This window comes from Cavia porcellus, unplaced genomic scaffold (assembly GCF_034190915.1).
Source record: "Cavia porcellus strain 051 isolate PalLab524CR breed Dunkin Hartley unplaced genomic scaffold, mCavPor4.1 scaffold_28, whole genome shotgun sequence".
Classification (NCBI taxonomy): domain Eukaryota; kingdom Metazoa; phylum Chordata; class Mammalia; order Rodentia; family Caviidae; genus Cavia; species Cavia porcellus.
In genome coordinates, this window is record NW_026947511.1 from 9311438 (window position 1) to 9338088 (window position 26651).

At 39.0% G+C, this 26651-nt stretch overlaps 2 protein-coding genes across 2 annotated transcripts in view; both read right to left on the bottom strand.

Moving 5' to 3' along the window:
- Ifit1b (interferon induced protein with tetratricopeptide repeats 1B) overlaps positions 1–24590 on the bottom strand; it is a 68572-nt gene extending 43982 nt beyond the window's left edge. The window contains exon 1 of the mRNA XM_063239481.1: positions 24487–24590. Coding sequence (XP_063095551.1) covers positions 24487–24491 — 5 coding nt within the window. The 5' untranslated portion in view covers positions 24492–24590. The remainder of the gene's footprint in view (positions 1–24486) is intronic.
- On the bottom strand, positions 18106–24661 carry Ifit3 (interferon induced protein with tetratricopeptide repeats 3). Its single transcript, XM_003473552.5, has 2 exons — positions 24487–24661; positions 18106–20108 (listed from the first exon to the last, which is right to left on the bottom strand). The coding sequence occupies exons 1-2, from the start codon at positions 24489–24491 to the stop codon at positions 18662–18664; spliced, it is 1452 nt and encodes a 483-aa protein (XP_003473600.1). The 5' UTR covers positions 24492–24661; the 3' UTR covers positions 18106–18661.
- Between the last annotated feature and the right edge of the window lie 1990 nt (positions 24662–26651).

The window sequence follows — 26651 nt, forward strand, 5'->3', positions numbered from 1 at the left end:
TTAGAGGGCCATCCTAGTTTTCTTTTTTTTTTTTTTAATTTTTTTTTTTGTCTTTTTCCTTTTTTATTGGTACCGGGGATTGAACTCACGACTGCCTGCTTGCAAGGCAGGCGCTTATGCCGCTGAGCATTGGGGCATCCTAGTTTTCTTTAGCTCTTTAGCGGAGAATAGAGGCGCCTAACAGTGATTAACAACCCTTGTTAGCTTGTTTTAGCACCACTTCTGTTGCCTGTAGAGGGCAACAATAGTTAACATATCAATTAGGTAAGGTTTTACAATTCTTTACAGAGAAGAGCATTGACTAACATATCAATTAGGTCATCCAAAGGGAAAAGGAAAACACTTACAGTGAGCCCGAGTTACAGCTTTTGTTATAATACACATATAATGAAGCTATTTTTTTCCTAGAGTACAACACGAACTACCCTATTTCAACTGGTTACTGTACACATAGTCATAGTTTGTGATGGAGCTACTTGGGACATTACTCTAAAAGTATGGATATTAACAACCAAATCTAAATTCACATAATTTTTCTGGTTTGTTCTCATATTTCTTGTCTCTAGTACTTTTTATAACACTTAATACAAAGCAACAACCACCATAGAGTCAATCAGACAACATTCACATGTTTAATAAAAATTTTTCATGAGACCAAAGCTAGTGTAATTACCAGTGTAAATGCAATTAGCAGAGAAAAAGGAAAGTTTGAGAAACTACTGCTCCAAAATTCTCTTATGAAATGTTACTATCCTGTAATTTCCTGTATCTTGGTTTTGCGAAGCTAACAAAAACAGGGAGCGGCTTCCCACTGAGCATTTTGAAATTAGGTTACTAACGGGTTTATAATCTTCTCAGTTACTAAGTAAAATGGTAGCTTGGATATAGCATTTCTGGACCCATAAGTAAACCATATTTCCCAGGTTCCTTTTTTGTAAGACACAGTTATGAACCGGAGTTTTGGATAATGGACAATAGGCAAACATTATTATGTCATTTCTAGTCTCAGCCCATAAAACACACAAATGTGCTTTCTTTTTTCATGGGATCACCAGGAAGCAATGTATTAAAGATAATGGAATTGAAAGATGAGAGGAAACTGTCCCTGCATCACTGAGTCGCCATCAGTCAATCAGGAATATGAGAAGTAAAGATGTATGTTGCTGCCCAAGTCACATTTCACATTTTTCTGAGATAATAGCTTGTATTATAACAAATACAGATAATTTATAAATGGAAACTGTACTACATGTGCTTCTCTTAATTTCATATATCACGATCTGTTCATAGAGGAGTTTGAGTTACACAATACTTTAGTCTTTTAATTATAAAAAGAGCCACTACTAAGCCACTAAGAGAAAGAGCCTTGTCAGAAATGTTTTAGTTCTTATGTTCTGAAATATTCTGTGTTCCTTCTGATGCCAGTGAACTGCTTGTTCTGGCTTGTTTCCCTGGCTAGCCTTGATTCATTCTAATGGATGGTAAGTGATGGCGATGACTCTTCGATGTCAATGCGGTACATCCTTAGCGTCAGCCCACTCCCACCGAGTGCTTCTGGAAACAACTTGTGGTTGAACAAGTTGGGTGTATTACCGTTTGGCACTGGGAAAGAGGTCACACACTCTAAGGAATAATGGGACCTCTCAATAAGAGTATTTACCAAATTCGAGCTTATGTTGAGAGATTATGATGAAGTTTCAAGGAAGTGGGGCTTTGTTTGAGATTGGATGCTTTCAAAGGGCATGAATGATTTTATGAATGGGGATCTTAAATTATATCTAAAAAGAGAAAAGACTAGACCAAGGTCAAAGATATAATTTCAAAAAAGTCTGTCACTCATATTAGCCATGTTAGGTGCTGTTTGGTTATTTGTCTCATTGAATCATATAATGATATCCAATTTGGGGGCAACCCTAGGAGAAAATAAGGACGTATATTTTCATGGACCTTGCCAGATTCTGTTGTCATTTGTTACTGTCACATTTTCCTAGGACATTTGCGGTGGTGCTTTCTTAAATCAAGGGCAGAGGTTTATACCTAGAGGAATACCAGAGAAACCTTTGTCAATTTGTGGAATAGGGTGGTGGATGGTAGCATCTATGAGGCTGTTGCGAGGGAAATAAACTCAATGTTCGGACATGATTACAGAGTGGTCTTGTATTTGCCTTGGTCTATGGTTGTCACACAAGGTCCTTATCTGATGCTCATTTTCTATGTATTGTTTATGTTATAGAATAGAACATCAGAGCAGATTCCCAGATCTCCCGCTTGTCAGGGAACTTCTGTATTAGGCTGCACAGAAATTACCCAACAGACAGATGGGTATCATGGCTTTCCCAATGCCAAAGATGAACTAATCAGCAAATGAATATCAAGCAGGATTTTATGCATTACATTTCGACTTTGGAGATGTCATGGGGAAAAGGTATGCTTAAGAAGGGATAAGTAAAAAAGAGATATCTTTGCAAATTAAAAACCTCTTTCCATACCTCCTCCTTCAAGGATGGATTTAAGCATCTTGAAATATACCATATCTGCCCATTAAAGTCACAAATCCTAAACTGGCATTCCTGCCAACATAGATTGTTGTCTGGATCCAGATGTTACTCAAGCCACTAACTCACACGAGTACCTAAATAACAGAAGTCAAAACCCCTCCCAGGTATGCTCTAATTATAGTGGAAGCTAGTAAAATTCTCTAAGTAAATGAAAGTACAGAACTGGAAAGTGGGACATCTCAGAGAATGAGGGAAAGGGAACTGTGCCCAGACAGGCCTCCTTGGAAGCTTCATTTGGCTTTAAAAGAAAACTCTCACTCTGGAAAGCAGCAGACCTAGTTTTTAGAATGAACCCCTTAGCACTTTAAGGTAACCGCATCACTTGCTGGCAGGGTGTTTTTAAGACATACTTTTTAGGCCTCTGAGTGCACAGCAATGGAGTGCCATCACAAAACAGCTCTTATTCTATAATTGCAGCCACTGAGACATTTTTTCCTGGGTTTCCTCCTTCCCAATTTGGTACAATGAAAAAATATTTTGTGCACACAAGATGGTACTGTTCAGTGCGGGAGGCTACTTGTCAGTCTGCCTGGGGTTGCTACTGTACATTATACTTATTAAATGTGCGATCTTGGAATAGTTAGCTCCCATTTCTAACCCATATTTACTTACTTGTAAGTCAGAATAATGATAAAACTCCTCACAGGGTTGTTATGATAAGAAATGCGATACTTCAGAAAAAAGTGTGTCTCATTTTAAGTTCATTCAGAACTTGTGTGTGATGTTGTTACATACAGTGAAGGTTGAACATGTCCTACTCTCTGAGAAGCTGGGAATATTTTTCCATTGCAATATTTTTCAAGTGAGACCCAAAGCTGGTGCTTAGTAATAGAGTGCCAGTAATAGTGTGACTGATAAACATGTTTATCAGTCAAGGTCAGGAGGGATGCTGGCTCAGATGATTGGGTACTCAGAATCTTGCCCCATATGTCCTTGTTTTTGAATACAGGACAGGGTAATATTAGGGAAAGGAAGCAGATAAAACATATAAATGTGTGTGCATATGTGTGTGTGTGTGTGCGCATGTGTGTGTGTGCATGTGTATGTGTGCATGTGCTTTTAAGTAGAAAATAATCAAGACACCCGAGAAGGAAACTGCCTTTTAAGGACAGGGTTTCTACTTGTAGAAATAAAATTTAAGCCTTAAATTCTGAGTCTATTAATAGGACGCTGGAATACGAGTCATGTTTCACTAACCACAGGGGTGCAATCTTCTCAGATGTTCCCCAAAGCTGCAGATGGGACTCATTCGCCCTTGAGAAATTTTCTTGTTCTGCCTTCAGTAAACACTGAAGAGACCAACCAATCAGGAAGTGGGGCGTGAGAGGAAGGAAACAGCAGATGTTTTCTCTGGAGTTCCAAACAGTAACCGCCCTTTTGAAAGGGAAGAGGAACACGAAACTGATTTAAAATCAGCAAGAGAAGGAAAAGAAACCTAACGTTCGGAACCACTGTGACTCTGCCACAGGATATTGTTCAAAACTGGCATTCTGTAATTGCAACGTGAGGGATGAGCAGATCCCCGACGGCAGCCCTGCCATCCGGAAGGCTTGGAAAGCTGCTTGCTTTTAACTTTATAATTTTTATTAGTGTATATTTGGTTTTGGTGCTGGGAAACACACACATATAATTTTGGTGCCTGAAATTAAGCTCAGGACCTTGCATTTGCCTGACATTGCCGGTCCCCTTGTCATACACACTTATCACATACATCCTGAAGAATTTGTACCTGAACATAATGTATCTTGAATCCCTTTCTTCCCATTTCCCTCTCCTTTCTTTGACCCTTCTTCCCTTTGCAAAGCTTTGTTTCCCTCCTTTTTCCTTTTCTTCCCGTTCCTTCTGCTTTCCTCTCCTTATTCCCCTTCTCATTGAGCTTTTTCTCCTCCCTTCCCAATGTCCATCCTCCATTTTGCTCCTTGCTTACTCTTTGGGTTTCTCACATCAGAGAAACAATGTGGTATTCAACCTTGTGGATCCGGTTTATTTCACTTAAGCTTATGGTCTCTAGAGGCGTCCATTTTTCTACAAATGGCTCATTTGTCTTTAGGGCAGAGTAGTACTCCACTGTGTATATATACCATTTTCTTTATCCATCCATTGATGGGCATCTGGGTTGTTTCCAAGACTTAGCTATTATAAATTGTGCTGCTATAAATATGGGTGTGCACATATAACTGTGGTGTGATGCCTAGTAGGGGAATAATAGGGTCAAATGGAACTTCTGATTTTAATGTTTTGAGAAAACTCCCAACTGATTTTCATAGTGATTGCACCAGTCTGCACTTAACCTGCACTGGAGAAGGGTTCCATTTTCCTCACAACCTCACCAGCATTTGTTATTGGTTGATTTCTTGATAACAACCATTGTTTCTGAAGTGAAATAGAATCTCAGTGTTCTTTTAATTTACATTTCTCAAGTGACCAGTGATGTTAATCAGTTTTTCATATATTTATTTTCTGTTTGAACTTCTTCATCTAAAAAATGTCTGTTCATTTCAGATGCCCATTTTTAGGTTGGGTCTTTAAATTTGGAGGTCTTATTTTTTAAAGTTCTTTATATATTCGGTAAATTAGTTTTTTGTTTGAGGATGACTAGAAAAAATGTTCCCATTTTGTGGGTTGTCTCTTCATGGTGATTTCCTTTGCTGGGCAAAAATTTTATATGATCTCAGTTGTTTATTCTTTGTAATATTTCCTGTTGACTGGGATTTCATTCATAAAATCTTTGCCTATACCTATCTCTTCCAGAGTTTTACCTATTGCATTTCCTGGAAAATAATAGTACTTCTGTATTAATAGTTATATCTTTGATCCATTTAATTTTAGTTTAGTGCATGGTAAGAGATATGGCTCTAAGTTCAATTTTTAGTATGTGGAAAGCCAGTTTCTCAGCACCATTTATTGAAGAGGCTATTTTTCTTGAAGTGACGATATTTGGCTTCTTTGTCAAAGGTAAGGTGGCTGAGTTTGCTTGGCGTTGCTTCTGCATCCTCTATTCTGTTCCACCAACCCTCAGGCTTGTTTTTGCCAATACAATGCTGTTTTCCCTTGATAGTTTTGTACTATAGCTTCAAATCAAGGATTGAGGTGCCCCGTCTTGCCCGTGTTGTGTGTAATTGCTTTTGCTATTCTAGGTCTCTTCTGCTTCCATATGAATTTTGGGATTGTGTTCCCTAGTTCTGTGAAGTATTCTATTGGTATTTTGATTGGAATTGCATTAAATCTCTATAACAATTTTGGAAGCATGGCCATTTTCAGTGCACTGTTTATGCCTATTCAAGAGGAGATATATTCCTATTTTTTATGTCATTTTTCAGAGTACTGTAGGTTTCAATGTGTAGGTCTTTCACTTCCTTTGTTAGATTGATTCGTGTGTGTTTCATTTTTTCTTGATATGTTGTGAAAGATGTTGTTTCCCTTATCTCAGTGAGTCTATTATTTGTGTACAGGAATGTTATTAATTTTTGAGTGTTGACTTTGTTTCCTGCTATGCTGTCAAATTTAGTTATTACTTTTAGTAATGTTTTAGTAAAGGTTTTGGGATCTTCTATGTAGAGTATCATGTCACCAACAAATAATGTCCATTAACTTTTTCCTTTCTTATCCATATTCCTCTTATTCTTTCTATTGTCTAACTGCTCTGACTAGTGTTTCCAGAATTACATTATACAAGAGTGGTGATTGTAGGTATCTTCATCTTGTTTTAGAGGAAAAGTTTTAAGTTTTTGACCATTTAATATGATGTTGACTATTGGTTTGTCCTGGATGGCTTTTATCAGATTGACAAAGTCTTCCTATCATCATTTTCCATAGGATTTTTATCATGAATGGGTGTTTGATCTTGTCAAATGCTTTAGCTGCATCTGTTGAGATGATCATATGTATATTTTTCCCATATAGTTTTTGTCCTTGGTTCTGTTAATATGGTGTATTGCCTTTATTTATTTGCATATGTTGAGCCATCCCTGTATCCCTGGGGAGTATCTTACAAGGGAGGAATTTTAAAGATCAGAGCAGAAATTAATACAATTGAGTCTAAGAAAATACAAAAGAATCAAAGAATCAAAGATTTGGTTCTTTGAAAGATTAAGTAAAATAGACAAAACTTTAACCACTTTATCAAAAAGAAAGAAAGAAACAAAGAAAAAACTCAAACCCATGCCATTAGGAATGAAAGGCTGAAATCATAACAAGTCTTGCAGAAATCCAGAAGATCATCAATATCTACTTTGAAACCTCACTACACTAACATGGAAAACTCAGAAGAAATGGATATATTCCTAGGCATAGTGAATTGCCAAAGCTGAAACAAGAGGATAAAAAATTCTAAAAAATCTTAGTAATCCGATACCAATCAATTAAATTGAAAAAGAAAAAAATACGATAAAATTCCATCAAAGAAAAGCTCAGGTCCCGACAGATTCACTGATGAATTCTATAAGAACATTAGAGAAGATTTAATGCCACTGCTCCTCAAATTCCTTAGTGAAATTGAAAGGGAAGCAGTACTCCCAAAGCCATTTCAGGAAGCAGGAATTACCTTGATATCAAAACTAGAGAAGGATACAGCCAAAAAAGAGAACTACAAGCCAATTTTCTTAATGTACATAGATGTAAAAAAATCTCCACCAGGACACTGTCAAACATAATGCAGCAAATAATCAAAAAGATTATACATTAGGAAACTTTTTAATAATATTCTGGGACCACATTAAGTAAAGGCTATTCCAAAATAGTTTTCAAAAAAAAATATATATATATTTTTTTTCTTTTTTCATTATTTTAAAGAGAATAAAACAAAACTGTGAAAGTGGTATAGAACTTCAAAATAAGATAATAGCAAATCAACAATGGCTACTATAATATATCTTGTTGTCTTCAAAAGCCATCAGATATAATAATATCAAACAAAACAATGAAAATGGGACTTCAAAATAAGATAATAGGGAATTGACAGTGGCTAACACCTTTTGAAGGAAGTCCTCCATAGTTACTATATTGCATATTGTTATCCTCTTTTTTTTTTTTTGTCTTTTTCATTTTTATCGGTACCAGGGATCGAACTCACGACCGAGTGCTTGCAAGGCAGGTGCTTATGCCACTGAGCTAAATCCCCAATCCCTATCCTCTTAATAGATGCTCAGACTACCAGCTTTAGGCTTGCAAGGTCAATCAAACAATACAAGCATTAAGTTTTTTTTGTTTTGCTTTTTAAAAATTTTGAATAGGTGTCATCTCAGTCTGCATTTCTTTGAATAAGCCAGCTGCATACTGGGGGAGTGGGGGACTTGGCACGTCTTGTCTCCCAGTCTATGTGCTGGCTGGCTCACAGGAAGGGGTTAAATTCTTCTTGGTTCTCCTCCCGGCCTTTGTGATTGCCACTGGTTCACAGGAAGGTAGAGTAACCAGCTTCAACTTTAGATGTTCCTGGGGGGAAGGATGGTGAGAGAATGGGAAAAATAAAGAAGAAACAGAAGCTGGGGGCTGGTGGAGCCCTTACTTTCCTAATGGAAAAGAAAAACTGCTCAATAACTGTAGCACCTTTATTTATACACTCAAGAGGAAGATGCCAAGTTCAACCCCACTACCTAGCAATTTGTTTGCCTGGCTGGCCTGGCCCCATTGCCTTCTTGGAGCTGGAGCAGCTTGTTTAAGTGGCTTTTTTGGACTCTCTGTGTTTTAAGGGATGGTCTTGCTTTAGCCCCACACATGTGATAAGTCTGCAGGTTTAACAGCTCCCTTCTGGAAGGGATTATTTCTTCTTGATTCTCCTGCTTGCCCACATGGTTGCTGCTGGCTCACAGGGAGGAGTTAGCTTCTGGTACTCCTCCCAGGCTACATGGCTGCCACTGGTTTGTCCGGTGCTTTTACTGGTGAAAGACGATTTGTCTGTAGAGATCTAGATCTCTGTTCATGACATGAGTTCTAGAAATTTTCAGAAGTCAACTCACTGAATGTGAATGTCTCTTATCCCACGCTAAAGGTAGGAAGCCAAGCACTAGCAAAATCAGAGGATAGTTTAGCTCCTTGATGTCTAAATGGAAACTAATGACAAATGTATTGCTATTTTATTAATGGATGAATAATGATTTGGTATATTTATGGTTTGAGCTTTGAAGAGATTTAAAACACATTTATATTTCCCAACTATTTGGTAAAAATCCATAAAACCCTAGGGCATAGAATTCCCATGGCTAATTTCTGATGAAGGAATCATTAAGTAAAATAACATTACATTTTTCCTGAAGCTACACAAAGCAGAGATGCTTTGATAGCAGAACTGGCCCAATACAAAGTTTTCCTAACAATGGAGTTTCATAAGACATTTAGTTTCAGAGATTTCTTTTCTGTTCCATAAAAATATCCTGAACTTGGATAGGCCCATAATGATTGTCTTACTTAACAGTTGGATATTTGTTAACAATAAAATAACATACCTTTATAAAGATATGAATACTAACATTGTGTGACTGGCTAGCAGAGGTCCTTGTGATAATGGTTATTAAAACTGAATCAGGAAAATGAATTTACAGGCAAAAGGTTTAATTAGAAGGGAAGAGAAAATGAAGGGAGAGTTAGCCAAATATAAAACAATAAGAGAATACAGAAAAGCTTTTCAGTTTGAGAAGGGAACACAGGGGCACAGGTCAGCAGAGGGAATCAGAGTGACTGCAAGTGAAGGACCCCAGAGCCCTGTTTGATGGAATGCTAACAGCCTGGGATCCAGTCCATCATTATCTCAATCATGTTTTCCAGCTCTAGGATTTGACCTAGAGTTTTATAATGTAAAGCAAGAATATAATTAATATAAATAACAATATCGATAAGCTTCTGATATACCTCTTAAATATAAGAAATTAAAGAAGGACTTTCTCCAGCATATACCCTGCCTTCATTGAGAAGATTGTACCTGAAGAAATTAGAGTGTGCTTCCCTGTAGGGACTCTCACTAAAATCCAGTCTTTCCTGCTCCTAGCTCCCACTTGCCTCAGAGTCCTTAAATTACCCGATAGAAAAGCAAAAAGTGTCACACATACACAAATGCATGAGTGAGTAAAACCGCCTTATGACTGACTTGGACCAATTCTTTTTACTTTCTAAGTAAGTAATGAAAGACAGTAACTGAGCAAAAGTAATAGAGACTTGGGGGTCAACTTTCCAAAAGTGTTGACCACAGGGCCAGGAATACAGCTTAGTGGCACAGCACTTGCCTGGCAAGAACAACGTTGAGCCCAAGTTCCAGGACAAAAATAAAAATAAAAAAGAAAGGAAGAAAGAAGGAGAGAGGGAGAGAGAGAGAGAAGAAAGATGGAAGGAAAGAAAGAAAAAGAGAGAAAGGAAGGAAGGAAAAAAAGAAAGAAAGAAAGAAAGAAAACACTCAGGCTGGCCTTGAGCCCATAGAGATTGCCTGCCTCAGCGTCCCAGTGTTGGCCTGCCTCTCGTGACCATCTTGATATTGACTCACTTCAAGCTTCATTAGGGTGAGAGAGAGCACCTAAAAGTGCTGACTTTTCACTTGGACCTATAGATCTTGCTGAAGTCTTCATGTAGACATATTAATCATCAAGGAATTTCTATCTAAAACCTGGTAACAAAAGATTGATTTGTCCTAAAGTCACCTAACATCCTCCATAAAGTCCAAAAACGCAAAAATAAGGGTAGCCAAGATATTTTCCAGGTTCCAGAAGCAGTGAGTCTTGCAGGCAGATTACTGCGCCCTGAGACTGCCTTCCTGAACAAGTTCATCATCTCCTGCTGGAAACTGGATCGCCCCTCTGCAGAACCTTGTAGAACCAGACCTGAGACAGCAATGAGCCAGACCACGGCTTCATCAAGACCGCCTCACTATGGACACTTCCTGCCCTGTGCTTCTGTTTCTTGCTTTATACAAAGCCAAAGCTCTTGTCAGCACCACCAAGACACACTGTATTTTAGGGTGCTAGTCTTCAGCTCCTTCTTGAGGTCACATTGAGTAAAGGAACCTTTCATATTTCTTCACCACTCTTGTGGACTCTCAAGGCTGCTGGTGACAGACTGGTCTGTTGGGATCCCTACGAGTCAGGCTACTGGCATTGAACTCTGATAACAGAAATTGTAAAAACAAATTTCTTGGTGGGACCCTGGAAGACTCTGATAGCTGGCAGTCCTCTGGTGATTTCCTCTTTGGTGATGTTATGCACTGGTAGGGAAGGGAAATGCAACTTGCCTGTGTCCCTACAGAGCACTTTGATATGGGCTTCAGGCCAGCATGCTGCAGAGGATCCCCCTTAGGGCTCCTGGAGAAAGTGGCTCTGACCCACCTGTGTATAAGACATTGCAAAGCCTCTTATGAAAGCTGCCTACAAAGGTATTGGGAGGAATCTGGTTTTCTGGTCAACCTATTTATGTAGACAGTTTCCATCTCTTTTAACCAGGAGCCTATTATATAGAAATGGCAACTGGAGATATCTGACAATGAATTGCTTTTACCCATTGCATCCCCAAATGTGACCTTACAGAGCATTTGCAAGTTCATGAGGCTAAAGTGGGAGTGCTAGGCTTAGTTACCTCCCTCTGTGCAAGGCTAGTAGGATCCTCCATTTCCAGGCCATTGACTCAATCCTTACAAGTCTTTTGTGGGAAAGGTGTCTTTGTCTCTTAATTTTTTCAGAAGTTGTACTGATTGCCCAACTCTTAATGGATCTATATACTTTTTTAAAAATCCAGTTTTCTGAGAATGTATTTTACATACTATAAACTGTACCCTTTTTAAGGGCACAATTGACAATCAGCTCTCACAATATCTGCAAACAATTTTGATTTTCAGAATCAAAATTAGGGATACTGTGGACACAATGGGTAAGATCAGGGCTGATACTAAATATTTTGCATTCATTCTGAAAGGATTTTATGGATTGTTGACAATGTTTGAAGTCTGTGTTTCCCAGTGTGGTAGCCACTAGTTACAAATATGTAGCACTGAAAATGGAACTAGTACCTCTGAGAAACTCCATTTATATTTAGTTTTATTTATTTAAAGTGTAAATGTGAAATAGCTCTATAGTGGCTATGTCTGGAGAGCAGCTTGTACAGCTCTAGAGACAGACTCTCCTCTCCCTAGGAGGGGCTTGGGATTCTTCGGCCCACCTTGATGGAAGCAGTAGATGTAGATGACTTAGGAGAACTGCCTTGTGGAGCTGAAGCATTTACATCGTAGTGAGTTCACTAAGGATCTGACCAAATTTTCTGGGCACTTAAACTTTTGGCTATATGTTGGGAGTATATCAGAGACACATTCTGCTCTGTCAGAGATAGCAATGTCATTCTTTCCATCTTTCCTTTTACCCACATATCCTGATGATCAGCTTCTTTCTAAAAACTCAAAAGATCTGTGTGCTTTGCTCAAAAGTAACAGATGATGACAGCTGTGAAGCACCCTGGGTAGGAAACCCTTTGTAAGACCTCCTTGAAAAGCACTATCTATTACCCACAAGATGTTCCATGTAGCCTCTTCTCCTTTTCTCTGCTGTGTTATGAAGTTTTTTTCTTTTTTTCTCTTCTTGTCTTTTTTCTTTTTATTGGTACCAGGGATTGAACTCACGACTGCCTGCTTGCAAGGCAGGTGCTTATGCCGCTGAGCTAAATCCCCAGTCCCTGAAGTTTTAAAAATCTTTTGGACACTGACCACCGTGACACAGCAGTTTTCAGAGCTCGGCTCAGTGGCCTGGTTCCTGGGATTGGAGGAACCCCAACTTCTTAGCTGCTCACTCCCCTCCCCTTCCCTGGTTGAAAAGCCCGGGCAAAAGTTTCAGTCTGTGTTCAGAAGAATAGTCTAACCCACACACCCATTCTGGCAGATCTGAGCCTGAAAGTCTTCAGAGAGTGGATTCAGACTGTGATCAATGGTTTCCTTAGGTCAATGTCTTACTTTTCTAGTACTTTTTAGACAGTTACTTGGGAGATATTTTCAGACTGCAGTTTAGGCAAGACACCAGGGTTTTTCTTCTTTACTCTGAAGATAGCAGAATGTTTCTTTTGTATTACACGTCATTTAAATCAGTTTTGTACTTTACATATGTTCATAAAGTTCATGTGTTGGAAACTTGGTGCTCAAGACAACGGTGTTAAGAGCTAAGAACTTTGAGGGTAATTAGTATTCTTGGATTAACTAATTACAGAGGAGTGATGTTTTTATCAGTGGGTGACTATTACTCATGAACCCTGCAGTACATGACACTCTGTACTGCCTGAGCAAGAAGGCCCTCCTGTTTACCAAGAAGACCCTCAATAGATGCTAGTGTCATGCTCTTGTACTGCCCAGGCTCCAGCAATGTAAACTAAAGAGACCTCTATTTTAAAATAAAGTATCGTGTCTATGGTATGTAGTTATAGCAATAGAAAATGGACAAAGAAAAGGAATTATTTCATTTGCCATCTGCCCTGGAGGAGACTGTGGAGTGAGAACTGTCCATAGAAAAGAATTGACAAAGGATTTATGTTAGAGGAACTGCGTATTTGTGTAATGTTAGAGTATGTGTGCATGCGTGCGTGCGTGTGTGTGTGACATTAAAGTGATGCTCTGAACTGCACACAGTGACACACACTTGTAATTCCAACCACACTGGGGTGCTGAGGAAAGGGGACTACAAGTTTGAGCCTCTTCTGAGCAACTTAGAATCTTAGTGGGACCTTGTCTTAAAATACACAATTAAAAAGAATGGAGATATAGCTCAGTGCAAAGGTTCTGGGTTCAAACCCTAGTACTCCCTCTATCAAAGTGATGCTGTGGCGTGTATCTCTGCACTTGGGACTCCTCCAATATTCCCCTCTATCTTTAGCAAATCTAATATGAGTTTATGATAGTTCCAACAAGCAGCTTGTACAACTTGCTTGATGTTTTGGGATTAGTTCTTCATTCTGTAACCAATATCTTGGCTTCCTATTCTAATTTCTATTTTTCTTACTTATATAACTATTTGAATTTTTTGTACTATGTTTATTTTTCCATAAATTCAGAACTCAGTAAAGATAAAATAAGTATGTATTTTCTGTAATCATCTAAGACAATTTGCACCACCATGTTGTTATAGATAACTAAACTAGGCAAAAACATTATAGGCAGCAGGGCTTTGTTCTTCAGAGAGCAAGAACAAAGGTGAAACACCTCCCAGTTGTGGCCAGAGACACATTTTCTGGAGACCAGAACTCAAGATAAAGAAAGTGAGCAGGCCTGTATACTTCCTTGAAGGACAAACACCAGGTCTAATGAAACCTGGATAGACATCAGTCACTTCGGTGGGTGACCAAGACTTCTGGACCCATTGTTTCCTAGAAAAAGTATTTGTTCTTTCCACACACTGTGCTACATGACTTGTTTACTTAGGTATCTCGATCCAGTGAGGAAACAAAGAAAAGCTGACAGTGCGCTCAGTTAAACAACAGTTTAGTCACTAACAGTATGCAGCAAACAGTTAGGGAACACAACTTCTTTGTCTTAGTTCTTTTGGAATTTGTGCTTCAAAAAACCAAAATTTATAAATGGTGGGGGTACAAGAAGCACAGAAATTCTTTACTTCGTGGCTGCTGGTCACAAATCTGGGACCAGCTCATGTGTGATTGATTCCCTAGCCGTGTGAAAAGTCACTTACCCTCTGTGTCTTCTAGTTTCCTCACTAGTTAAACAAATGCCTAGGCCTCGTTTCTGATCAATTTGATCAGACTTTATAGAGAAATGGATGAGTCATTCATATTTTAAAAATGATTTTAAGAGGATTTTCATGTGCAGTCTGCATTGAAAACTTCTTCTAGATGACAACCTTTTATATGTGTCACCTGTAGGCCTCCTAAAACATTGAATTGTAGTCCCATCCTCAGAATTTCTGGTTCAGGAAGACTAGGGTTGGGTTTGGTTCCTGGAAAATATGCACTGCTGGTAGAGTGTTGGGTGATACTGATGCATGTGGTCCAGAACCACACTTTATGAGTCATGGACTTAGATGATCTCTACTAGCTCTTGTAAGTGTGAAGCTAAGAATCTGTGGTCTCATATCTTAGTACAAATCCTAGTACATGTTTAATTGCTAAATATCCTGTTTATAAGAGATGGAAAAAATGGGTGCAATTTCTTTTCTTATATTCTATACTCTTTTACTTTGCTACTTTTCCCATCAAGAGATGTAATCTATTTTTGCATTTCTTTCAGATTAGACAAGCATTGATAATTGTATTGTTGGACAGAATGTGGCAGAAATGACATTGCGAGAATTCTGAACTCAGGTTACAACACTGGTGGTTCTGGTTCTCTATTCTTACTTGGTGATCAGAGGTAGCCATATAAAGAATTCCAAACTTTCCTTCTTGGGGAAGACTGCCTTCATGGAGAGAAAGACCTAGCCAGTAACCAGAACTAGACATGTGAGTAAGAACATCTAGATGAACTAGACCACAAAACAATGGCAGGAAAAGCCAGTAGAACAATCTTTCAGCTAAGTGAGCACTACTCATCTTTTAAACTCAAGAATTGTAAGTCGGCCAGGCTTGTGGAGCACACCTTAAACCCAGTGTTTTAGGAATCTGAGGCAGGAGAATCACAAGTTCAAGTTCTGCCTGAGTAACTTAGTGAGACCCCATCTTGAAATTTTAAAAATAATGAAAAGGGCTGAAATTTAGCTTAGTGTGAAGACCCTGGGTTAAACCTCCAGTAGGGCACATGTGCACGCACGCACACACACACACACACACACACACACACATGCCCATGCGTGCACGCACACACAGATTTTCAGCAAATAAGTTGTTGTAAAACATAAACTCTGAGATGGCTTATTACATCATGACAGATATTTGATCAACTGTGCCTTCATTTGCATATGATTATACATACAGAGGGGACAATGGAAATTTGAGTCACATTTTCCCAAGTTAGGGAATGTTAAGAGAGAGAATATAGGTAAAGAGCTCCATACACTCAAATGAACAATCTATTACCTTTTAAATCATGCTTTTTTCCAAGTAGTTTCCAGTGTGTTTCACTGAGAAAATTGTAGTAATTAGCAACCACTGTCCTTTGAGAAGGGGAAAAGTGTTTTTCACACATAGTAAAATATGTCTTGGTGGATTTTTGGTGGATTTTTTTCTTTCGCCAACATTTTTTTGGGAAGTAGGAGGGGGAGGACACTGGAGTCTGAACTCAGGGCCTTGTGTATGCTAGACAAGAACTCTTTCTCTGAGATATGTCCTCAGCCTCCTTTTTAGATTTTAAATTTAAATTTACTTTATTTTGAGACAGGAGCTCACTTAACTGCCCAAGCTGACCTTAAATTTGTGATCCTCCTCCCTCATTCCTCGAGCAGCTAGGATTGCAGGTGTATACTACTATGCTTGGTCCCGTTGTGTTGAGAACCGGCTGGGCGACTTTCCTTCAACAAAGAGCAATTATAGCTCTTTGGCTAAATCTGGCCCTATTTTCATGTACTGATATGTACAGAACTGGGTAGGCAAATTCCTTTCCCCTTCAACTAACATATACAGTTAAATAGGGCTAGCCGGAGTCCTGATGCATAATCCTTGAAGTCGGATGACAGTGGCTGTTTCCCTGCCCTGTGACTCCCAAAAACATAGTGAGCCTGACAGGATGAAGAACCTCAGTTCTAGTGCTGTCAACTGGGTTCAAGGCTTGAGATAAGAGGCTACGACTTCTCAGAAAAGAAAAATTTGCAAAACATATCTGAAGCACCAGCCTCCAAAACATTAAATGCTATCTCAATTGTGTTATGCAGTTTGGCCTTGCCGTGTATCTTTCTCTTTGCATGATGCAGAGGTGCTTTCAGGCCTTCTAGCTAGCTCAGCTCACAGCACTCACCTATTTCCCACCATCCTCTCAGTCACTCCTCCTCAAACCACTCCCTTCTTCACAAATTAATAAAATTTAGGTGGGCCCTGGGCGGAGGCCTTTGCTCCTGGATGAACCTTCATCCAGGCCAGACATAGGACCCCTGGGCTCCCTATGATTATAGATATATATCTTAGTGTCTTTATTCTTGCAAAGGTTGCATTGGAAGCGGTACATTGGAATTAACTCACTGGAATTCAAGTAACCTTTCCATGGAATTACAAATGTAAACTTCCTGGACTGAGATGGGTCTGGGAAGGGCGCTCTAAACCTTTGCTCATCCTATAATATATTAAGAGTGACAATCTATGGTATTTTGGGGGGATATGTCCCACTACACATAACATTTGGTTAGAATTATTATATAAATGATGATAGGCATAGATATTTGCAATAAGAATTTGGGGCTTTCAGACTAAATTTATTTATTAAGTTATCATTTCTTTACATTAGCCTCTTTTTAATTAAAAATATTAATAAGTAAGAATTATATATATATTATGATATGCAGCATACTTTGGTACATTTATTCAGTGTGAAATGACTATATCAACCTGTTTTAACATGTGTCACTTCAGTTGCCTATCATTTTGTGTGATGAAAACACTTAGAAATCTACTCTTTTGACTGTTTTCAAGGATGCAATGCATTTTATGAACTGTAGTTACCATCACACACTTTTCTTAAATTTCTGTTAATAGAGATTTATTTCCTGTTCTCCTTGCTTGATTTTCAGTTTTGCCCTATTTGAGCTTTCCAAATAAAATGCAGGTTGATTATTAATTTGTTTATTTTCAGTGCTGGTGATAGAACTCAGGGCTTTCACACTGAGGTACATCTTTAGTCCCTTTAAAAATTTTATTTTCAGATTGGGTCTTGATAACTTGCCTAGGCTAGGCTTGAAATGGAGTTCATCCTGGAGTGCTGGGATTACAGGCAGGAGCCACTATGTCCAGCTAGGACCCTTATTTAAATGTGAATTTCAGATAAACACCAAAATACTTTTTATGTAAATATAGCCCACATGTCACCTGCCAATTCCACCTGACATGGAATAGTTAAAAAAAAAAAAAAACTTTCTCTGAAATTTAATAGGACAAGGTATCCTCTATATTTTGATTGCTTAACCTGCTAACATTAGTTCAGAGGTGTGACTTTAATATCTTTACATAGTGTGTCTCACATTGGAGTCACCTGGAGAACATTCAGAAAAGTCCTAATATCTGGATATCAGTTCCCTATGGGGACTTGGATGAATGTGTCTGAGGTCTGACCTGGTCAGCAGGGTCCTTTTCTAAGGCTCCCAGATGATATGAATGTGCAGCTAGAGTCTGTAGGCTGGGACAAGGATTAACTAATCAAATGCTCTTGGCCATCATGTTACTGGATTTAGGGTCCTTTAAGCTTAAATGTTTTGGGTTTTACCATCACATACTTAAATATCCTTTTAATATGGTACCTGGCAGAACTCAAAATCCCTAGCAGGCCTGGTGAATTGGGTTTGGAGATGGTTGCAGTGCATATATGACATCTGTGAAAGCAACAAGGCTACTTTGTGTGGCTTCCTGGTATGGGTTTTAAGACCTAAATTCAGAGAGACAAATTCCCTTGTGGCCATAGTCGTTCCACTGTCCACAGACCTATACACAAGTTTCTAGACAGATGTTAAACCAATTAGAGAATCATTTCATAGTTTATTTCAGAAGTGAGAACTATATTAATGCCCAGTTTAGAGGGAAAGTTAATCCTGCAGTTCCAGAAGGCTAAATGGAAATGAGACAAAGCAAGCAATGGAGATTTCGTTGGTAGGCTATTATCATGTACTATCTTTGGACAGAAGGGCAGATGGGGATTACATGGCAGCCTGACTACAAACTGAGAACATATCAGCTTTATGCCAGCCTGAAGCTACTAATGACTGGTAATAAGACCTGGTGTACAGACAACTATAGGGCTGAGATGAACAGAATATGAGAAGACTACTCTTTAAAAATGTACTTGAAGAGTCGGGGATATAGCTCAGCACCCTAAGTGCCTACTTGGCAAGCACAGGGTCCTGAGTTTGACTGCTTGCCACCCCCTCCCCCGCCAATGTACTTAAAAGCTGTAAGCAAGGACACTGTGCTCAGCAGCCTTGAGTTGGGGGCCTTCTGCTTCCCCAGCTTTCTCCCCACCACAACAACCAAGCTGTGCCTTTAGACGCCTCGCTTGTCTTCGTCTGTGTCCCAGGTCAGGAATGGGGAAGCCGTGTGCAGGTGGAGCTACCTGCATCCTGGCACATTTCCTCACTGCCCTCTTCAGGCTCAGATGTTGGAGCGAATGCACTGCCTATGCTCAAAGCAGCCTCCTTCCGTAGATGGCCCCGTTCCTTCTCCTCACATTCCACAGCTTGTGGCAGGTCTCCATCAAGCTTGCCATTGAGCCCTTGCAGAGACTCACAATTTGGTGCATTTTGCGGAGGCAGATTTTTAGCTGTGCTGTGTTTCATCTCTTCCTTCTCAGATGACATTTTGCTGGTAACAAAACTTTCTAAATAATTTTCAACCGTAGTGTCTGTGGACTTGCTGTAATATTCATGAGTGTGGCTATGGTCAGGGTGAAGTTGTTGCTCGTTAGCACTGGGGAGCCCCTTCCTGAACACTCTTTGATAACATTCTTCTGCTTTTTCAAACTCAGTGAAGTCACAGGGTATATTCAGAAAATCTGACTTCTCCTCAGTAACTTTATTTATATACTTAGTAATTAAGGCCCTCAGTTCTTCAATCTTCTCTCTGTCTCCTTTGGCTTCAGATTCTCCTGTTTTCTGCAATTGCATAATTTTATCCCTATAACAGCATATAATATGAAAATAGAGGTAGCTATTGTTTGGGGTGGAGTCCAAGGCCCTTAGGAAGAGCTCAATAGCTTTGTCTAGGTTACCTTTTTTTCTGTAAAACTTGCCTGCAGTTTGAAGGACATCTGCTTTTTGAGGAGCTTTCTCTAGGGCCTCTTCAATCAATTGTTCTGCTTCCGCTTCTTCATTTGTTTTCTGAAGTTTCAGGGCCAAGAGAACTTTGAGATATTGGTTCTCAGGACTCAGCTCAATAGCCTGCCTCAGAGCCCTGTCAGGGAACTGCTTCCATGGCTTAGCATCTAGTTGGTACACTGCAATTGCTAGCCCAGAAGAGAATTCTGGGTTGTCAGGTTTCTCTTCCAGAGCCTTCGCAAAACATATCTTTGCCCTTTCATTTCTTCCACACTTCAGTTGTGTCCATCCTTCCTCAGAGTCAAGCTCAGGGCATTCAATACTGTAGGGATTTGAAAACTTCACACAGACCTGCTTCACCTTGTCAACGTAAGTCTGAGCCTTTTCAAGCTGGTCCATGTAGTAGTAGATCCATGCGTAGTTTCCCCAGGTGACCATACTCTGGATTTCTGCTTGCCCAGGGTGTTCTTGCTGAATTAACTCTTCAGCTTGCTGTAAGCATTCCAGGGCTGCATCGTTTTGACCTTGCAGATGTTTCAGGTAGGCCAACAAGTTGTACATTGTTGCTTTGAATTCTGTGCTTAGCAATTCAATCTGGTTACACACTCTGTCATTTAGATGAGATAAAACATCCTTTTCCTTGAATAAATTCCAGGTGAAGTGGCATTTTAGTTGTGGAAGGATTTTCTCCAGTGAACTCTTAGTGATCTCACTGTGGAGAAAATATACAAAGTCACAGTGATATGCACCTGGCAAGCACTGTACCCTTTAACGGTTAAATGTATACATCAATTTGCCTGAGCTACAGAACAGTTGGATACCTGATTACAAACCAGCAACCTTCCTGGGGGGCTTAAAAATATTGTGAGGCCATTGAGATATTTATCAATAAATGGGCGCAGCTTGAGACCATACTCATAAGTGAAATAAATCAATCTCGCATGTGTGAATACCGAATAGATTCCCTAATGTAAGTAATGATTCAAATATATAAAAATATGTGGTAATCATGATTCCCCATTAGGTGGCCTTGAAGCCTTATAAAGTTTTCACTCATTAATTAGAAAGGCTTTATTCTGGGCTTCTTGATATGGAAATATTTGAAGCTAGAGTATATGAAGTTTTATCCAAATATTTCAAGGAAAAAGACAGACACTATGGTAACTACTATTAAGTTGGGTTATATGGTGGTGAAGTACTAGGTTGCTGAAACAGTCATGCTTTGACCTCTATTGTTATATTGTTATGTCCTGTTTTATCTCAATCTCCCCCTTATTCTTTTAAAAAAAATTATTTAGTCATTTCTTATGTTTGTCTTAATTAAAGAAAAATTTAAAAAATTAGGATATATAAATAGTAACTCTTTTTGATTTCCTATTAACTTGTTTTGAAGTCCTGTAATACTCCCACGATCTTGTTTTGACTGATTAGACTCTGTTCCATTCTGTATGATAGTATCAAGTTTGAGAGTATAGGCAACTACTTTGAAGGCAATAAGATTCACTAAGATACCCATTCTGGTTTGACTATTGTCTTCTTTGGAAGTCCTGTAATGTTTTCAATGCCTAAGTTTTATTGGTCTTGTTCTCTACTGTTTTGTCCAACTTTATAATATCTAATGAGATAGACAATTCTTTTTAAGGAAACAAGAGACAACGTTGATAACCAGTGTTGATAACCTTGTACTCTGTTCTACACCATGTGCTATGTCTATCCTTGGTTTTGACTGACAGCTTTGTTTTGCCATATTTGACTGTATTCTCCCCCCCCCCCCAAAAGTAATAAGAACTAAGGAGTAATAAAATCCAAAATGTGTAAATTTTGTTGTAAAAAAGAGAGGGAAAAAAAAGAAAAAAAAAAAAGAAAAAGAGCTCTAACGGATATAACAGCAAATGTGTTTAGGGGTGTTAAATAGCTGACTATATCAATGTTTTTGGATCATTGAACACAGCTGTTTGCGGTCTCCCTGTTTGAATGTCCACCTTGTATTCTTTGATACTGTGATTTGAGCAACTATTTTCAAGATGATAGTATGTAATCTATTAACAGGTGATTTCTTACTGTTATGTTTTTTTTTTCTTTCTTGTAGTTCTGTATTACGTGTACCCTTACACCGCTTTGTTTTGTTTTGTGTTTTTCTCTTTTTCCTCTTAAATAAATAAAAAAAAAAAAAAGAAAAATATTTGGTCATTAAAAAAAATATTGTGAGGCACACAGCTCTAGGAAGTCTTCACTTTTGGATAATTATTCCTGATTATCAGCTTCCTGGTTCTAAAAGACTTTATCTGTTTAACAAGTAACCTTCCCTTTATGTCAACATCCCTCCTGCCTCCTATACTTCACCCCCTCTGTGTTTTGTCTCCTCATAGATCTCACATCACTTCTACAAGCCAGGAATTCTCAAACTTTGGTGTCCATGTGAAGTACCTTAGTCCTTCTGTAATACCTTATTCCCATTTCAGATCTACTGAATCAGAATTTCAGAATGCCCAGGGATTTGCATTCTAATAGAGCACTCCGGATGATAACAATGGAGAGTGTCTGAAAAACACAGTTTGAGACCCTGTTACAGATTGACCCGGTTCCTAGTTCACAGGAAAGTGTAGCATGTCAGTAAGAAGATGGCTCAGGAAAACACATTACCCAGTTCTATAGAAGAAAAGCTTCAAGGTCAATATGACTTCATTACGACATGGAGTTTTGCAGGGCTAGACTAGTAATTAACATATTTGCTGAGAGGTAAGCATGTAATTAAAACAATGCACCAAAATCTATAGATCTCTGATTTAGTCTTTCTCCAGTATAAGAAACTAAAGAAGGACTTGTATCTCCTTGAATTTCCTCCAGATTCCAGCCTTCATTGAGAAAATTATGCCTGAAAAAATCAGAGCATGATTCCTAGTAGGCAGTCTTGCTAAAATACAGTCTCCTTCCTGCTCCTAGCTCCTACTGGCCTCGGAGTCCTTGGGCTGCCTGACCGGAAAGCAGAAAGCGCTGCACACATAAAAATGTGCAAGTGAGTAAAATAGCTTTTTGATTGACTTGCACAACGCCCTTTTTAATCTCTAAGCAAGTAATGAAAGACAGTAACTTAGCAAATGCAACAGAGACTTGGAGGCTGTCTCTCCTAGAAGCACAGACTTTTCACTTGGACCTATAGATCTTGCTGAAGTCTTCATGTAGACATATTACATCAGGAATTTCTATCTAAAACCTGGTAACAAAAGATTGATTTGTCCTAAAGTCACCTAACATCCTCCATAAAGTCCAAAAATGCAAAAATAAGGGTAGCTAAGATATTTTCCAGGTTCCAGAAGCAGTGAGTCTTGCAGGCAGATTACTGCGCCCTGAGACTGCCTTCCTGAACAAGTTCATCATCTCCTGCTGGAAACTGGATCGCCCCTCTGCAAAACCTTGTAGAACCAGACCTGAGACAGCAATGAGCCAGACCATGGCTTCATCAAGACCGCCTCACTATGGACACTTCCTGCCCTGTGCTTCTGTTTCTTGCTTTATACAAAGCCAAAGCTCTTGTTGGCACCACCAAGACACACTGTATTTTAGGCTGTTAGTTTTCTTGAGGTCACATTGAGTAAAGGAACCTTTCGTATTTCTTCACCACTCTTGTGGACTCTCAAGGCTGCTGGTGACAGACTGGTCTGTTGGGATCCCTACAAGTTAGGCTACTGGCATTGAACTCTGATGGCAGAAATTGTAAAAACAAATTTCTCGGTGGGACCCTGGAAGACTCTGATAGCTGGCAGTCCTCTGGTGATTTCCTCTTTGGTGATGTTAGGCACTGGTAGGGAAGGGAAATGCAACTTGCCTGTGTCCCTACAGAGCACCTTGATATGGGCTTCAGGCCAGCATGCTGCAGAGGATCCCCCTTAGGGCTCCTGGAGAAAGTGGCTCTTGACCCACCTGAGTACAAGACATTGCAAAGCCTCTTATGAAAGCTGCCTACAAAGGTATTGGGAGGAATCTGGCTTTCTGGTCAACCTATTTATGTAGACAGTTTCCATCTCTTTTAACCAGGAGCCTATTATATAGAAATGGCAACTTGAGATACCTGACAATGAATTCCTTTTATCCATTGCATCTCCAAATATGACCTTACAGAGCATTTGCAACTTCTTGGGGCTAATGTGGGACAAGTAATCTCCATTACTTCCCTGTGCATAGCGAATCGGATCCCCATGCACCTGACCAGTCATTCCCTGTAAGTCTTTGTGGAACAAGTGTATTTTTCTCTTAGTTGTTCTAGAAGCTGTACCAATAGCAGTACTCTTAACGGAACTCTTGGTTTTTTAAAAAAAAAATCAAGTTTTCTGAGATATGTTTTACATACTATAAAATGCATCCATTTAAGATACAGTTTGATGAGTTTTGACAAATGTTGATACCCTTGTAAACATATAGACTATTCTTGTCATTCTGAGAAATTACTTTTTATTTCTTGCTACTATATCCCCACCACCTTTAGGCAAACATTTTGCCATCATTAAAAATTAGGCCAGTATTACATGAGAATTTAAGTAATTATACTTTTGAGAAAAATTTTTTTCTGTTGCTTACAAGAATTCACTATAGTGAAACAAAGCTTTCAACTTTAATTTTTTCATATAAAATAAAAATTAAAATGCCCATGTGTCAAAATTCTTTCTTTCACTTCCAGTCTTGAAAAGAGCAAATATTTCAGATCTATACGAGTTGGAGTTGGATGTACTGTACTGATTTCCATCTTCCATGACGTCTGCTAAAAATAAATGTTTCTAAAACTCATAAGAAAAAGAGTCTCTGGCTTAGTCATTTCAAATAATACAATGATCTAAATTTGAATCACATATTTGTGCCTAGGTAGGATGAGCTACTAACAACTCCATCCAGTGAGCAGTTCTGGGAATTTAAGGATCCTGAGCGTGCACACAGGAAAAAACATGAAAAAAAAATTGACAAGCAATTGCTAAAGGTACCAAGGGATACAAACACGTTGAATTTATAACTCAGAAACTTCTTTACATATAGTAAAAAGTTCAGATTACAATGTGCTTTCCAGAAAAAGAATGGTTAAACATTTCTGTTTCACTAACCTCATGACGGCAATCTGCAACCTGTCTTTCAGCTGTTCCAAAAAGCTGCCGCCCGGACTGATTTGCTCTTCAGAAATCTTCCTGGTCTGTCCGCAGTAAACGTGGAAGAGAATATATAATGAGGAGATAGGCGTGGGAGAAATGTACTAGCTGATGCCTTCTCTGGATTTCTAAGTAATTGCCTTGTTGAAAAGGAAGAGGAAACTGAAAAGTGAAACTGATTTAAAGTCAGCAAGAAAGGAAACCAAACCTAACATTTAGAACCACTGTAACTCAGCCACAGCACATTGTTCAAAACTGGGACTCTGAGATTGAAATGTGAGACAAGGAAGCACAGCAAGCCATCAGACTTTGGATCTGAGAGGGTCCCCAAACTACATTTTTTGTAAGGTCTCTAGGAGTTGCTAATGTAGGTGCTTCTGGAACCACATGACTGTTCCAAAATGTTTTCCTACAAAAAATCATAGTTTTGTCCAGCATATTTACTGGTGTGAGACAATATGCATGCAAAGGCCCAGATTTAATTCTCTCTGTTCATGTTAGTAGCTCTGCAATTTTCCAGGCATCAAATCCCTGAATGTGAAAGTCTATTTTACCCCACATGAAGGATAGGAAGCCTAGCATGCTGGAGATCTGCGAGTAGCTTAGCTTTCTGAGGTCTAAGGCAATCATTTTGCTTACCCAGCTCTAAATGGGAAATAATGATCAATGCATTGTTGTTTAATGGATGGATGAATAGTGATTTTGTATATTTGTGCTTCTAGTACAGTTAGAAACAAAGGAGCTGAGTGAGTCACTCCCTGACATTTAACTCTCAACAGTAGCTAATAGGCACTGCTGCCCAAGTCCTCCATTTGCCCAAGAGAGGCAGAAAGCAAATAACATAAGCACAGGAGACCACCAATGTCTCATGGGAGAACACAATTACCACGACAGATTTCGTGAGTGGTATGGAAAGCAGAGGCATCTGGCCTTTATGTTCCAGCACTCTGAGTTACCGGCCCCCCTCTCCTCTTTTTCCTGGTGCTGCTGTGATCTTTGAATGGGGTACAGCACTTTTCCATTGCCTTGGCACCTTTCATGGCCCATGTCTCACTTTCACTGGCATAGACTGGCCCTGAGCCCAACTTTTCAGGATCTTTAATAAACAAAGCTCTTTGCTATTTACTATTGGGAATATGCTTAGCAATTCTTTCCTAGTCATACAAAAGAACTTGAACCATCATTGGCTTATCCAGCCATAATATTTTGAGTTTTGAAGAACTGATGTTACCCTAAGAGATTTAAAAACATTTATAATATTTGCCAACCATTAGTTAAAAATGCATAAAACCCTAGGGTGTAGAATTCCCATGGCTGATTAAATGCTGAGAGAATCTTTAAATAGGAATAAGACTACTTTTGTCCTGAAGCAACACGAAGCAGAGATACTTTGGCAGCAGACTTGGCCCAATTCAGGGTTTTTCCAACAACAGAATTTTATAACACATTTAGTTTCAGAGACTTTTTCTGTTCCAATCAAATAGCCTGAACTTGTGTAGGTCTATAGTTATGATTGTCCTACTTAACAATTTGTTATCTTATTAGTATTAAAATAGTGTGCCTTGGGCCAGGGGTTTAGCTCAGAGGCTTAAGTACCTGCCAGGCAAGTACAAGGTCGTGAGTTCAGTTACCAGTACCAAAAAAAAGAAGTGTGCTTTTATAAAAGATGGGAATAGTACCCTTACATCACCAGCCAGAACAGTTCCTTATGCTAATAGAAGTAAAACTAAAGCAAGTGTACGAACTTATAAGCACCATCTTTAATTAGAAAGTGAGAGGAAATGAAGGGAGGCATCCTCTAAGAAAAGACAATAAGAAAATACAGGAAGAGATCTTCAGTTTGGAAAAATGAAGGGGGTAAAGTCAGCAAGGGTGACTCAGAGTGGTTGCAAGCAAAGGGTCTTCTAGGGCCAGTTTTAGCAAGTGCTATTGAGCCGGGTTATCTGTCTTGGTTTCACAGCTCCAGTGGAGTCTGCATGACTTGAAGGGCAATTTGGTCATGTGAGGTCATATTTCAGTGAAGATTTCTGGGTGCAGATCTTACCCTGGTATCCTCAGTCTTGTGGGGTAATATGAAAAGCTTGGTAAATTTAAACTAATAAGCTTTGTTTTGCCAATGTTTC